This window comes from Staurois parvus, unplaced genomic scaffold (genome assembly GCF_062004578.1).
Source record: "Staurois parvus isolate SC_StPar_1 unplaced genomic scaffold, SC_StPar_1.0 ptg000244l, whole genome shotgun sequence".
Taxonomy (NCBI): domain Eukaryota; kingdom Metazoa; phylum Chordata; class Amphibia; order Anura; family Ranidae; genus Staurois; species Staurois parvus.
In genome coordinates this window covers 9,311,860-9,328,063 of record NW_028318040.1, presented here as the reverse complement: position 1 = coordinate 9,328,063, position 16,204 = coordinate 9,311,860, and the positions used below count along the sequence as shown (strand labels likewise).

At 40.4% G+C, this 16,204-nt stretch overlaps 1 protein-coding gene across 1 annotated transcript in view; it reads left to right on the top strand.

The window, feature by feature from the left end:
• The first annotated feature begins 9,876 nt into the window (after positions 1–9,876).
• MTTP (microsomal triglyceride transfer protein) overlaps positions 9,877–16,204 on the top strand; it is a 107,913-nt gene continuing 101,585 nt past the window's right edge. Inside the window, exon 1 of the mRNA XM_089680558.1 lies at positions 9,877–10,011. Within this exon, the coding sequence (XP_089536684.1) occupies positions 9,948–10,011 (64 nt within the window). The 5' untranslated portion in view covers positions 9,877–9,947. The remainder of the gene's footprint in view (positions 10,012–16,204) is intronic.

Genomic DNA, 16,204 nt, shown 5'->3' with positions numbered 1-16,204 from the left:
AGCATCCTGGGTATGTTAAAATTTGAAACACGAAATCATAAATTATAATTTAATAAATAATCATAAAAAATAATAATATAATAATAAATTTAATTCAATAATGTAATCAAACCAAAAACACTGACATTTGAAATATAGCGCCAAGCTCGCACATCACTGAGCAAAGTCGCAGAATCGTTTTCAGTATCTGATGACGAATTTCCCCACGAATCATTATCACTCAATTCTGCAAGTAGTTCTAATTTACTATCGCTGTTCTCTAGCTGGTTTAAAACTGCTTTTGACCTAAAGGGACACTTTTTGGACGCCATGGACGTTTCTCAGTTTCCAGGCAGAAAGAAGAGTAAAAATGCAGGGAGGGCACAGGACAAAGCACTAGGGACAAAATGTATGTGAAATGGTTTGATACAGTAATGTTTTACTATGTGATTTTAGTGAATTTAGTGAATGTCACTTTTTGTCATTTTCAAATTTTCCGCCAGTTCCGTCCCCCGTACATCCCGACGTCGCAGGGAACGGAACCCAGAATACAGATGCCAGCATCCGGCGGAGGACATTACAGGGGAGCGCAGAACAAGGTAAGAGAAGAACAGATCCTGGATCAACGCCGCATGGTAAGCCCGAGTGTAGCTCGGGGTTACCGCTTGTGGTACTGAAACTTTACCCCGAGCTACACTCGGGAATACCGCCAGGGAGGCTACTACATTTGCCAAAAGTTGCAAACTGTTGTAGCAGCCGGGAGTGTGTGCAATAACCCCCACTGCCACAGACATATACCATGCAGTAAAATAGTTAAGGCTTGTTCACACCATACCTTTTATGCACTACAAGGCATGTGTGTTTTAGTCCGTGTGCATTCGCGATAGAACCCAAAAGCAGAACTCCACCCCAAAGGGGAAGTTCTGCTTTAAGGACTGGTCCCTGCTCCCCATGCAGAATTAGCACCTTTGGGGACTCGGGGGGTACCAATGTTGACAGGTGTCTGTCTACAATAGGACAATTCACAATGTGCTACTCGTGCATGCGCAGTGGGCACACAGCTGTGAAGCCACAAGTTGTCACAGCTGGGTGCCCACAATTAAGATGCCAGTACCGGGGACAGAGGAGGCTGGTTAAGCCAGTTTTTGTAGCTGATGGATTTTATTTTTTTACAGGAGACTGGAGCTCCACTTTAAAAATGCATTACAACATGCATTGAAAAGTGCAATTAAAATGCAGCTGAATGGCATACACATAAGAGTGAATGGGCTCTTATAGTTCAATTATTAGCTTGACCTGTAGGTGGCAATGCTTTTCAAGATAGCTGATGATGCACACAAATTAGCTTGTGTTAATTCCAAAATCCTTTCTCACACAAAAAATAAATACAATTTACTTTATTAACCACTTGCCCTTCAGAGGATTTACCCCCCTTCCTGACCGGGCCATTTTTTGCATTGAGGCGCTGCGTTATTTTAACTGCCAATTGTGCGGTCATGCAAGGCTGCACCCAAATGAAATGTACGTCCTTTTTTTCCCACAAACTCAGATTTCTTCTGGTGGTATTTAATCGCCTGTACATTTTTATTTTTTGCTCTATAAAAAGAAAGACAATTGTGAGAAAAAAAACTATATTTTTGACTTTTTGTTATTAAACATGTCCAGTAAAATAATGTTAAAAAATCAAATTTTGTCATAAATTTAGGCCAAATGTATTCAGCTACATGTCTTTGCTAAAAAAAATCCCAATATGTGTAAATTAATTGTTTTGCGTGAACTTTATAGCATTTACAAATGGCAGTATATATACTGGGATTTTTTTTTACTAGTAATGGCGGCAATCAGCGACACATAGCAGGACTTGCGGGACTGCAGCAGACATTCTGACATCAGGGGGAACTGACTTGGTGTCACTGACATCCCCAGTGACACCAATACAGTGATCAGTGCTAATAAAAAGCACTGACACTATACTAATGGCACTGGGCAGGAAGGGGTTAACATGTGGGGCGATCAAAGGGTTAACTGTGTGCAGGGAGTGTTTTGCTGTGGGGCTGTGTCTGTGTGCTTCACTGTAAGCTCACTGCTTTGCATGGCTGTGCTGAGCACAGCCATGCAAATCAGTGTGCAGGAACTGACAGGAAGGAAAACTGTTTTGTTTCCTAATAATTCCTTCCCCCCGTCGGAGATCCTCGGCAATCACTGGGCGCAGGCAAGTAATCACCGGCTGGGACCTGGTGATTGACAGCCGCGGCCACGAATGGCGGTGCGGGTAGGGCACGCGCATGGCCCTACCTGGAAATGCAAAATCATATATATATATATATACGTGATTGTGCACACCCATGTCACCCTGTAGCAGTATATCTGCTATAGGGCGGCCGGAAAGCAGTTTTAAGGTATTTTATTTCCAGGAAGATCTCTTCTAATAGATGATAACCACTTGCCCTCCAGAGGATTTACTGCTATAGGGCAGTGGGAAAGTGGATCATTTATGGAATGTTGCTACAAAAAAAAACAATAACATTAGTCTAAGTACAAACAACTGTAAATTGCAGATTTGCCTTCAAGGCCTGTTCACACCAGATGCAGTTCAGTGCTTTTATTTTTCTGCATCAAAAACGCATGGATAGTAGATTTTATTGGTTCGAAAGGCATAATTCACATCAGTGCAGTCAGTTCCAGTGTGTTCCAGTGCAGAAAGAAAGCAGAACATGCAGCATTTTTTCTGCACACAGCCGTACTGGAATGAGGTGAAACTCAGCAAAATGCACATTTCCCTATTTAAGATGAAGAAAAATAGAGAGGGAAAAACACACACCATAATGCACGGGCATCAAACTGGCGGCCTTCCAGCTTTTGCCAAACTACAACTCCCACGAGGCATTGCGAGATTGACAGTTACAAGCATGACTCCCAAAGGCAGAGGCATGATGGGACTTGTAGTTTTGCAACAGCTGGAGGGCTTCCAGTTTGACAACCCTGCCATAATGCATAAAAAATGCACTGGAACGCACCAAAATGCATGCAGAAAAACACATCCAGAACACATCCGGGCTGAATTTCTGTGGTGTGAACTTCTCATTCCTGAATACTTCATAGAGTTTTCTGGGCCTTTTCTCAGTTATAATATATTGTAGATATCTGGCTCCCAACACAAAATTGACCGAATCCCTGTGTGCGGCGCAACATGTCCTGTCTATATTCACAGCTGTGCAACAACAGTGTGTAATAGCAAGAATCCCAGAAGGGGGTCCTGGAAATTAGCTGCAGGAGGCAGCTCCTTTGAAAGCAATGGGAGGCTGCTGGCTCCAGCAGCTAATTGCGCCCGCTTGCATGCATCTGTGTCCAGGGCCGATACTGTCAGATGATATATGTTAGCGACTGCAATTAGTTGCAGGAGCTGGCAGCCTCCCATTGCATTCAATGGGGCTGCCTCTCACAGCTAATTGCCAGGACCCCCTGCTGGGGTTCACGCATCTACACACTGTCGGGCCAATTTGTAAGTGTGAATGTGGCCTTCTTTATATTTTACTGACATAATTTTTGACATTATCTTTAGCTATTCTTGTTACAGGATTTCTAAGGAAGCAGATCACAGTTCATCTGGGAAACATGTCAAGGGTCTACCACCAACCACTTGCAAGCCTTGTAAACATCACTCTTTGAACTGTGTGTAGTTGGCAGTGGCTGGGTAAAGGTAGTTCATCCTGTCAGTATATGTATTTCAGTCTATATATAGCTGGGGAGCATATATATATATATATATATATATATATATATATAAAATGATGCTTTAATATATGTATAATAAATAATGAGATTTTTTATGACTGTATTTCTGAGTGATTTGTACTTTATTGTGACACCTAAAAAGTCCAACAAAGTCGATGTCTGTTCATGAATTTCTGTTTTAAATGGGGATGTGGTATCCAGATACAATGACCCTTTTCTTCTTTTTTGTAAGTTATGTAGCGCTAAACTCTTGGGTGGTGCTGGTTTTGGGTCCCCCTTTACTTCCTGCACAGCCAGGCAACATGCATTTTCCAGACACAAGAAAAAGTCCATGGTCTTGGTTTTTGTATTTGTTAGGGAATTTACCTTGGATGGGGTAAAGGGGTGATGGAATATCCAACTTGATTGAAGAATAACAAAATGAGAACAATTTCCTTCTCTAGACTACTACAAGAATGATAGATCTTTGACTGTGTTCCAGTGACAGTCTTTAGCAAAGTGACAGTTTGCAGGAGCTCTTAATCCCCTAAGTGAACAAAATACCAGCCCACCTGGCTACGGTATCTGATCCCAGGACAAGGGATGGGGTAAGCTATGAACTGTTCCCTGAAGACTTGCCAAGAACTTGAATTCAGCAGACTTCTCCCTCATAGGCCCTGGGGGTGTAGAGGTAACCACACTGTCCTTGTCCTGCAGCTGAGCATAGAATGGCTTTCAGGCCTTCTGCTGGGCTGGTTCCTCTCCAAGCTATGCAGGCTATCCTTCTCCGGTGGACTGCAGGGCAGCAGAGCTCCCTCCTTCAGCTTTCCTCCAGTCTCCAGCCTGGAGGCAGAACCCCCCTTCTCTGGGGCCCCCCTTCCAGGCTACACAGCAGCACTTCTCTGCACTCCATCTTCCACCAGACTCCCCTGCTTGCCAGGCTCTGTCATATGAATGGGCCAGTCTGCCATACTGCCAGGCCCTCTGCCTGGGATTGGTCAGACTGCCATAAACATGCTGATCAGCCCCTACTCACCTCTGCCTACTGACTTCTAGAAGCTTCTCCAAGCTTCTAGAGCAGGGAGAGGTACCAGAGGACTGACCTGAAGTAAACTCTCTGTCTCGCACCCAGGCTTCTAGCAAGCCTCTAGCTACACAAAAGAACTATCTACACTAGATGGGACTATTGTAATATATTGTATATTTGGTCTTCTTTGCAGTCAGCAGGCGGAGCTCTTGGCCTTTTTTCACATTTCTTCTCCTTTGTTGTAAACAGCCTGTTGTTTTTAGAGCTCAATAACCCAAACTGATGTTTGCCTACACAAGTGAATGAATCAGAAGAATGATTTATTCCTTGACTGCTCTGTTTAAAGTTTTAGTCAGACAGCACATGCTGGGTAGGGAACGTTTCTTGTCTACCTACAGCCATCTTTGAGTAATTCATAGTGCTGTGGAAATCCCTTGTTATTGTCAATTGTTATTGCATTAAAAGTGTATTTGTTAAAAAAGTATCTTACTTGTACAGTACAGGGCACAGCACAAGAATTCATTAATCGTGTGTTATATGCCTCTACCTTCAAGTGACTGGACACTGGCAAAAGCTTTGCTAGGAATGTCTCCAGTATAAACTCATATAACCCTGCCCACTCACTGGGATTGCTGTTTTTTGCTAGTGTCCTTAGGTGATGCACATCTCTGGATACATTTTTGAAACCATTGTTTTGTTATTTTTCTTCACTACTATGACTGACACTTCTATCAAGCTCCAGCTGCTTATTGCCTCAGGGCTCCTTAGCTGTTTCTGGATTGGTTACTCTTCATGTACATCTTGGGAATTGTACCTAGGCCCCCACTACTGCAAACAGTAATGTTTTCATTGGGCACTGGATCCTGCATTCGGTGCTCAACATGGCACATGGTGCAACGAGTGTAATTATCCGAAGGGTGCTATACAAGTACAGGGCTATGGTCCTTTCCTATGACACCCAAACCCTGAAGACCCCTTCAGGTGTATGTTCACTGTAATGGGGGATGTGTGGTCCCCTCTGGGAACTTGCAACATGGATATGGTAAGACAGGATTTCCCTGTGTTGTGACCAGGTCCTGTTGTTACATGTGTGGTGGTATTCTCCTGTTGTGTTATCCTCCTCTGTAACTGTCTCTACTACATTGGCAGTAGGTAATGTTATTATAACATTTACCTTTTTCTAATTTGGTGGGTTTTTCTCACACAGCATTGCTGCTCAGATAGTGATGTAGTTGCTCTTTGCAAACAAGAACACAAGAAACATGTCTGCTTGCCTCTCACCTATTCGCTATTCCAAAGACACAACCACAGGACATACCAGTAAGTCAGCACCTGAATTATCACAGCTCCCCTCCTAAACAAGCTAATACCCTCTCATTCTGCATACATTTTGAGAATACCCTACAGGGGATCCCTCACTTAGTAATGGTGGAGGCATAGTGCAGTGCTGCTGTCAAAAAATAATAATAATAACACATGCTTCAGGTGGCACCAAGGAAAACCATTAAAAAGGTGGTATCTGGGTGATAGCTGTGTTCCTACTCTGAAACAAGGTCCTAAACTGACACAGCTCCTCTAATTCTAGCTCTATCTCAGGCACACAACAGACTGCCCATCTGACTAAGTCTGATTTCTTTAGGAAAGCCTTTGCCCTTCTAGCACCTTCATTGTCCAGGGCCCAAAAGTGCTGTTCTGCCTCTCCACCACCTGAATTTATTCATCACTATAACCCTGAGCCTCCTATTCTATTTGTGGGTGATATGGAGGAAGGAGAGGTGGACTCAGAAGAATATCCTGCAGAGCAATTTTTAACCTGCATTTTATGAGGAACAAGCTAAGGGTTCACACCATATGCTTTCTACTCTTAGCTCACCTATTGATACAGTGCATGGGAGCCTTTGTGTAGCACCACTATAATCTCCTCAACCTAAACAAGCTCCAGGGGGCACAAAATAGCTGGCGAAGTCTAGAAAGATTTTTACCTTGCACATGCAAATTAATTCTGCATTGCATGAGGATTGGCCAAATCCTAAAAAGGTATTCCTTCCTCCAACACTCTTTGCCGAGTTATATCATAAAAGGAAAAGGCATTTATGAAAAAATGGTCTGCACCAGTAGTAGATCCTGCTATTTCTGTTCTGTTCTCATAAACATCTCACTGTTCTTGTTGCGGATGTTCCCTCCTTTAAGGATTCTGTTGACAAATATTTTGAAACCCTATTGAAGGTAACCTTTACTCTTGTTGGTCCTGCCTTACAACGGCAGTCCATTGTGGCTATGTCTGTTTACCAGACTGTTGCTAACTGGACTGGGCAAATTAATAGAGAAAACAATCCTGCTTTGAGGACCCTGCTCTACTGGAACAATTGTAGCTCATGCCTTTGTCACCGCTTTTTTGTTGATGCCCCAGAGAATGTACAGAGATAGACAGGTCTCTAGGATGACACTGCTCTCTTTTGTGGTTAAATGCTTGGTCCGCTGAGCCTGTTTGCAAAAGACATCTTTTAAGCATGTCTTTGGATTGCTGAATCACTAAATATTTAGCAAGGAAGTTTTACTAGAGGAAAAGTATTTTTACCCCACAAAAAACAGCCTAGACCTACTATTACTCCAGTTACTACCTCTTCTAACCAAAGGTGGCGTTTTCATTCAACCAAGGACAGGTCCATCCTTTTGTAGCATGTCCTGAACCCCAAACCGTGCAAGCTTACCCAGAAGCACTTCTTCCAATTCTTGGAGTGGGGAATTGTTTGTTGGCATTTGCGCCAGTCTGGATCAGAGAAGCCTTGGACCTCTGGGTCCAATCGGTCATTTCCAGGTGCTGCAAAATAGAATTTCTATTCCTTCTTTCTACTTGATTCTTGCCCTCCAATTTGCCAGCTTCACTTGAAAGATTAGCAGATTTGTAGGTCTCCCTGAGAAAACTTCAGGTTCAAAGGGCTTTGCTCAAACGTATTCACAGTCCCAAAACTGAAAGATCTTTCATCGCTTCTGTCAGATCATGGGAATTACTCGCACCAGTAGACATCCAAGATGCCTACTTTCACATTTCCACCAATGCTTTCTACACTTTGCTATGGGAAACCAATGCTTTCAATTTATATAAATACAGAAAAATAAGAAGATAATTTTATTTGTTGGTAAATAAGTCATATAAAAACACTCAACATGTTTTCAGGGGCAACAATACTTTATCAGAGCTCAACACAGGATAAAATTTGGGTGGAGAAAACTGACTTCACAGATCTATGTTAGAACCAGGATTGAACTCCCCAAATGGAGTAACAATTTGACAGCAGTTTCTGACCAACACTTTTAATTTGGCACCCTGCCATTTGGGCTCTCTACACCAGATGCCCTCACAAAAGTTCTTATTCCTATTCTGGACCTGCTCAGATCTCAGGGTATCCAGGTCACAGGATACCTGGACAACCTTCTGCTTAAACATTCCTCAGCCCTGATCCTCTCTTCCAACATCTAAAAGACAATCCTGTTTCATCAAACGTTTGGATGGCTGATCAACTTCAAGACTTTTGCCCTCCAGTAAGTACTTGGACACAGGCCAGGCAACAATTTTCCTTTCCTAGCAAAAGACTGCTTCTCTGAGGTCCAGCTATCAGATTCTCAGGTCAACCAGGTAAGGGACTAGCAGATCCCTTCTCTGGATTGTCTACTACTGCTGCCCAGCCAGGTAAAAATCTCCTTGGTAGGGTTTATTGCCAACTCAGCCCTAGAATCCCAGATATCATTCCTTTTTCTTCCCTGGATAGTGATAAGAACAGACACAAGCCGGACTGGCTGGAGCAGGGTCTACAATTCCCTGACTGTTCAGGGAACCTGATCCCAGCAGGAGTCTAGACTAGACTAACTCTCTGCGCCCCTCTACTAGGTGGTCACTCATTCATGGTGTAGTTGGACAACACCACAGCTGTGGCTTACACAAGGGGAGAACAAAAGTCAAGAGCAGCAGTTAGACAGCCTTGAAAAATGCAATCCTAAGCTGCTCCTGGGAAGGGAACTGTAATTTAACTCTCTCCACTATCCACATCAACTGAACCCTTTCCTATATGGTGACTCAGTCAGCAGGCATTTGGACAATGCCATAAGTGTGGCCTACACAAGGGGAGACTAGAGGTTGAGACCAGAAATCAGAAAGCCTTGAAAGAAGTATGCCTGAGTCTCTCCAGAAAAATGAGCTGCTTCTCATTTTACTGTCCAGTTACAAGGTGGGGAGGAAATCTATGCATTCACACTAGGAGCAGTAAAAATGCCAGGACCTCTGACAGAAAAAGCGGCAGAAAAAAATGCTCAAAGTAGCTCATATTGCACAAGAATTTACAAGAGTTTATGGGCATTTGCTTTTATAAGCATTTTTTTTTCCAAAACATTCTCCTCTGCTCATTTTTTGATGAAAATGCCAAATGCTACTAAACGCTGCATTCAGTCTTGTTTATGAGTGCATAGCGTTTTTTTGTGCCTGAAACCTCCTCTCAAAAATACACTTGTAATAATTTTTTTTCGCTTTAAACTCTCCTCTTCAAATATGCCTCTAACATTGAGGTGCTTGTAAAGGCACAAGAAAAAAAGGCAAGACTCCTGTAGAAGCAGCACTTTTTAAGCCCAGTGTACATGGACCCTAAAAGTGAAACCGCAGTACAGAAAGGTTAAGTCCCCTTCCTTGCCATGCAGGTCTTTGTCTTTGCTGCGTGGCAGAGATGCATTATTATGAGAACTAGAAGGACAAAAATAAAAATCCTTTGGCAGTTAAAACAGTTCTTACAAATATATTTCATATATGAGAGCTGTTTTTGCTGCCAAAAGATTTTCCTGTATACCTGGCATTTATCTTTTAATAGTTTCTTTTTAAAGTTGAAGCTTTAACTCCATTATTGTGCCACCATAGGTTGTCAAATGGTCAACACTATCCTGTGTCATCCCCACTCATCTCACTGACCTTTCTGTTCAACAAACATGTTTTGTGTGAAACAATGGAGAGATGAACAGCATTCTAAATATTGAGGGTACCATTTAAAAACTTTTTCAAACTAATGATTAACTGAAAGACCTTTAGTCAATAAAACCAGTGCATGGAGTTTGGATTATGACCTTTACTACATCTAGATAAACACTGCTCTCCACTCACAATCTTTCTTTTCCTTGTGTGAACCTCTGCCCAGTGACAACCGGCACAAACTAAGCCACATTTAGAGCTGGAGGATACCAAACGATGATGTCGTTAACTTTGTTGTTTTTCCTTTGTATATTTTCAACATTTTCTGCTTCTATTAAAGGTAAGAATGCTTCTGAGATCACGCTGCTTTAGACGTTGGGCCAGTTGTACAGTATCCCATTGGTAAAAGCAACAATCTGAGCTTCATTAGCAGTAATCTGACAGTGTGGCCTAGCATAAATGTATTGACAATGTATGACAACACCTATCAAGGCATACTTTTACTGGGTAGGAAAATGTTTACGTCATGATTTGAATTTCAAATCCCAAAAATGTAATGTAAAAAAGTCAGTGTCAGATCTTTTCTTTAATGAAAGATCTGTTCATGAATGGTAAGCGTTTAATGGGAATAGGACCTGTTCCAGATTTGTTTTACTAATTTTGTGCATCTTACACAGAGCAAACTGAGCAAGCAGTAAGTTCTCTTTAACCTATATAATGTGTCTCATTCTATATTTACATGTGCTATAGATAACAGCAAATAACTTGGTGTGATATTGTATAGCATTCCTTTGTAGGATGTGTTTAGAAATCTGGAAAGCAGACTTGCTGTTGTTTTTCCTTCTGACTGTAGACTAAGCAGAAGATTCAATTACAAAATACTGTAGAAACACAACACTCTTTTAAGGGTATAAGGGTATGTACAGATATATATTGATTGAGATATATATATATATATATATATATATATATATATACACACCTTAGATTGTACGCTCCTTGAAGGTTAGGGACTGATGTGAATGTACAATATGTATGTAAAGCGTTGCATAAAATTAACAGCGCTATAAAATAATATATACTTTTTTAATAACTTTTTTTAACTTAATTACAAACAAGTCTTGGCAAATTTAATACCATTGCAGTAAGAATAACAGGATATGTCAAACATACACAGTCTGGTTGTGGACCAGTTAAGAATTTAAAAGTAATTTGAAAAGTCTTTGACAAGATACATATAAATCTGCATAACTGTGGAAAAATTAAGAGATAGTGTGTGGAAAAAGTAAGAGAGAATATGGCAAATTTGTGCTAATTATTATGGTAAAATATAATATTTCTTCATAAAGGAAGAATTGTGTTTTTGAAGAAAATATTTTTAACTACTTTGCTTTTAGTATTGTAGCTACATTTTATTTATGAATATGCTAATCTACTTGTTTCTAGTAAAACAGTGATGGAGCAGATCTAAGTTTTAGGAAGGTCTATACACACACCCTAAATCCTGGCCATTGTAAATATCTTGCTTCACAATGCTAATGAATGGTAAATAACCTTGTGAAACATTTGCTTAAAACTAGTTTTGTACTTTGCCTAGACTAGGAACAGTAACAGGTTCGCTTGATAGCAGGCTCTTCAAGGAATCTATAACCTTGCCATGCCCCAGACTGTCTAGATATAGCACTCAAGCCCCCAAAAATTCTTCTGCAAGATTTCATTTTCTTAGGGATCTGTGCACTTTCCCCATCACCATGTCAAAGAGCACAGACCTGGCTACTGCCTACTCAAGCACTGTGCTGCAGTCCTGGAGTGCAGGAAAAACAAGTATACATTTCTTCTGGTATCTACTACCAAGAGAGCTTAGGCTAGAATTCAGAACCAATTTAAATTCATCTCCACTCCCCACCTCGGTGAGAAAGGATCTAGTATTGCAAATGGGTAACAGACAATTATAATCATTTTAATCCACAATTACGCAATTTTATTCCCATCGGGTTCCAGTTGTGTTGACCAGTCCCAAGAAGAATCTCTCCTTGTTGATTTCTGATCATTCTTGTCATTGCTGCTGCACCCAGTGTCATCATATACAGTGCAGGATCAGTAGCCACATCATCATGATGGGACATGGACACTGGAAGGACTGCCCATCCATATGCCAGTGCTAGAGAAAAGAGGACTAGATAGGTGGGTGTTGCTAAATCAAAGGTTAAGGCAAGTATAAGTGTGCATTGCCCATGACCTAGAAAAACAGAGCAGTAGATTCTTCTTCAAAGGAGAAAAGAAACAATTTGCACTGTTTCTTAACTAACTACTTAGAGTTGGCTCTAAGAAAATGGGGCTTCAGTATCCCTTCAATAAAACTTCATGCAGCCTATAACTTTCCATTGGTCATGTTGTTAGAACTAATGGGAAAGACCATTGTTCAGGCATTGCCACTGATTTGTCAGCCCTGGCTGAGCATCAGTATCCCAATCTCAATATGCCAGGAGCCCTATTTTGCAGCATAGGTTTTTCACAGCCTTATTTGTCATTACAATCAAGCAGGGTATTTACATGGCTCAGACTTTTGTTTTGACTATACATCCATGTTAATACATTTTGGTGTATAAAAAAACATGTTATACTGTAAATGATTACTGAAATGTAGTAATATACCACTCAAAGCACTTCTGCTGTACCGGTTTTCTGTATATATTGTGATCTATCAAAAGGTTTCCCTACAGAAATTAGTACTGTTGCAGCTAGACAGTTTGCATGAAAACATGATACTAGTTCAAAATATACAAATTATAAATAATCTTATCTTCTTCTCTACCACCTATGTAATCATTTGGGTAAATTGCAGTCACTATCCATGATAAAATTGGGATATACAGTAGTTTTAGTAATATACCACTCAAAGCACTTCTGCTGTACCGGTTTTCTGTTTATATTGTGATCTATCAAAAGGTTTCCCTACAGAAATTAGTACTGTTGCAGCTTGACAGTTTGCATGAAAACATGATACTAGTTCAAAATATACAAATTACAAATAATCTTATCTCCTTCTCTACCACCTATGTAATCATTTGGGTAAATTGCAGTCACTATCCATGATAAAATTGGGATATACAGTAGTTTTAATAATATCATCAGTTTCTTGTGGGTAATTTATAGTAAAAAGTTACTGTAGTCGCTGGTTGCTTTTGGACTTACCTATATTGCTGTACTGCTCTAACTGTACCTTGGGTGTCATTCTCTGCTATTGTAGAAGCTTATCTTTCTTGAACTGTTCAGAAAGGAATTTCAAAGTACTGTTGGACAAGACTTAATGCCAACATGTATAATGAATGAGGATGACAGCGGACAAGATTTATATCACTGCCATTAAATGCTCTAGCCATTTTTGATTTTGAATACCAAGATGTATACAGCATTGAGTTGTTTGACTGTGGAGAAACTGAGCAACTAAATGTAGGGTTTAGCTGTGTTTCCCCTTATGGTATGACACTAGCATAGGGGCATTATAATTACAAAAAAGACTGATGAATTGTAACACCATCAGCCCAAATATGTTTTCTATATGATACCTCTAGTGCACGGGTGTCAAATTGGAGGCCCTCCAGCTGTTGCAAAACTACAAGTTCCATCATGCCTCTGCCTTTGGGAGTCATGCTTGTAACTGTCAATCTTGCAATGCCTCATGGGACTTGTAGTTTGGCAACAGTTGAAGAGCCACCAGTTTGACACCCGTGCTCTAGAGCAGTGGTCTCCAAACTGACTGGCAAGCCGGGGGCCAGATGTGGCCCTTGGCTTGCCTTTATCTGGCCTTTGGGACACTATTATTGACACCAACAATGGGGTATAATTAATGCAACTGACACCAATGATGGGATACTATCCCATTCACTATTCCTCCCACTGACACCGATGATGAGGCACTATTCTTCCCACTAACACCAATGATGAGGCACTATTCCTCCAACTCACACAAATGATGAAGCATTGTTTGCTCCCACACTAGGAGAATTTCTACTCTTACTGGCCAAAGTCCGGCCCCCCTAAAGCCTGAAGAACAATAAACTGGCCCTATGTTTAGAAGACCCCAGCTCTGCAACACAATACTGTTACTTAAGCCTGTATTTGTTTATTATTAAGGGATAATTAATAAATCAGAAATAATATTGACGTGCAAATTTCATGTGAAGGCCATGGAAAAGGCTCAACTACTGCAAAATGAATAAACCCCAAATTTACCTATAAAGTTTGTGATGGGGTATAGTATACAAATAACATATACAGGCAGTCCCTAAGTTTGTTCTTAGATTGAATTTGTATGTATGTTGGAACAGGTAATTTTTTTAAGTTTAACTCCAGCCCAAAAATTATTTTTGTTTTGGATAGCATAGGGAAGGGTTAACTGGCCATGCAGTGATGTGGAATTGCTGACAGGTTCGCTGGACAGTAGATGGCAGCATACGGTGAGCAGCAAGATGGCCGCCTGGTGGTTTCCAGGACCGGCGTACCCTCACGCTGCCTCCGTTCTTACGTACGAGTCATATGTAAGTCAGATGCTTATAACTCGGGCGGTAAAACAATGATTCTTACAGAGAGTAATGTTTTGCAAACATTGGGGTTGATTTACTAAAACCGGAGAGTGCAAAATCTGGTGCAGATCTGCATGGTTGCCAATTAGCTTCTAACTTAAGCTTTGAAAAAAAAAACCTGGAAGCTGATTGGTTTCTATGCAGAGCTTGGGGTCTTACTCTCCAGATTTAGTAAACCAACCCAATTATATTATCTCCCATCATTTCATAAATAAAAATTCCACTTACCAGTCCTGTTGTGTACTTTTGCTTTTTAGCAATCAGTATGTCAATGTTATTCCTGGATATTTTATTTCTGGATATTTCTCCCTCCTTGTATCATTGTGGGGTTTATTTACTAAAGCTGGAAAGTGCAAAATCAGGCTCACTTCTTCATAGAAACCAATCAGCTTCCAGGTTTTATTGCCAAAGCTTAATTAAACAAGCTGAAGTTAGAATCTGATTGGTTTATATGCAGAAGTGAGCCTGATTTTGCACTCCCCTACTTTAGAAAATAAACCCCTGTATGCTTAAAAAGTCTTCTAAAAACACAGCCAATGCAATTGTATGACTTGAGAGACGCATTCTTAGGTAATTTGCCAGCAAATTTTTTTATACATTTTTTTTATCCCACTCTATTATTGAAAATACTCAGGAGCAAAGTGTAGGATGACAGAAGATCTCCTAAGCAAATAGAAAAAAATGTTAATACAATATCTACGTTTTCACTATCTACTTGCGGATCGGGTGTTTTGGAGAAAAATTTGAACAGTCTTGGCGTAACTTGGCTCCATTGAATTGGTAACTCTAGATACTGATACAGTTCTTATGATAAATCATCTAACATGGATCTGTGAACAAAATGTATAAATAGCATCGGTATATGTAAAGTTACTAACATGAGCATGGGGTCTAAACTGCTATTGCTGTAAATCTCTTCTATTATATTCTTGTATTATTCTGAGTTCAAACAGAACACTTGTAAAGTTCTTCTCTATCACCTGATAAAAAAAATTGCACCCTGCAGCTACTAGGTATGTAAATACTGCTTAAAACCCTCAGGCTCAGGCAACAGATATTGGCACAAGAGCAAATCAAGTAATAACTGCTATTTTAGTACGTTTAGATTTCTGAGCTTTTTACATTACTATTGGTATAATAACCAATGTCTCCAGCAGTCATTAATTTCAAAGAGTTGAAATGAGCCTTGTGCATAGAACTAACTGACAGAGCAAGCAAATAACATAAAATAGAATAGCCAGCAACTCGATGTCTTCCAAAATAGGGAAATTTTTATTAGTTATATCATCAGTACAGGATAAAATACACTAATACATTTTGGAGGTAAGGCCTTAGTCACAGCGCAATGTGCTATGACTAAAGTCTGATGGCTGAAACGTATTAGTTAATTTTATCCTGTAATGATGACGCAGCTAAAAAAATTTCATACAGGTGAAACTCGAAAAATTAGAATATCGTGCAAAAGTTAATTTATTTCAGTAATGCAACTTAAAAGGTGAAACTAATATATGAGATTGACTCATTACATGCAAAGCAAGATAGTTCAAGCCGTGATTTGTCATAATTGTGATGATTATGGCTTACAGCTCATGAAAACCCCAAATCCACAATCTCAAAAAATTAGAATATTACATGCAATCAATAAAACAAAGATTGTACATAGAGCAATATCGGACCTCTGAAAAGTATAAGCATGCATATGTACTCAGTACTTGGTTTGGACCCCTTTTGCAGCAATTACTGCCTCAATGCGGCGTGGCATGGAAGCTATCAGCCTGTGGCACTGCTGAGGTGTTATGGAAGACCAGGATGCTTCAATAGCGGCCTTCAGCTCTTCTGAATTGTTCGGTCTCATGTCTCTCATCTTTCTCTTGGCAATGCCTCATAGATTCTCTATGGGGTTCAGGTCAGGCGAGATTGCTGGCCAATCAAGCACAGTAATCCCAC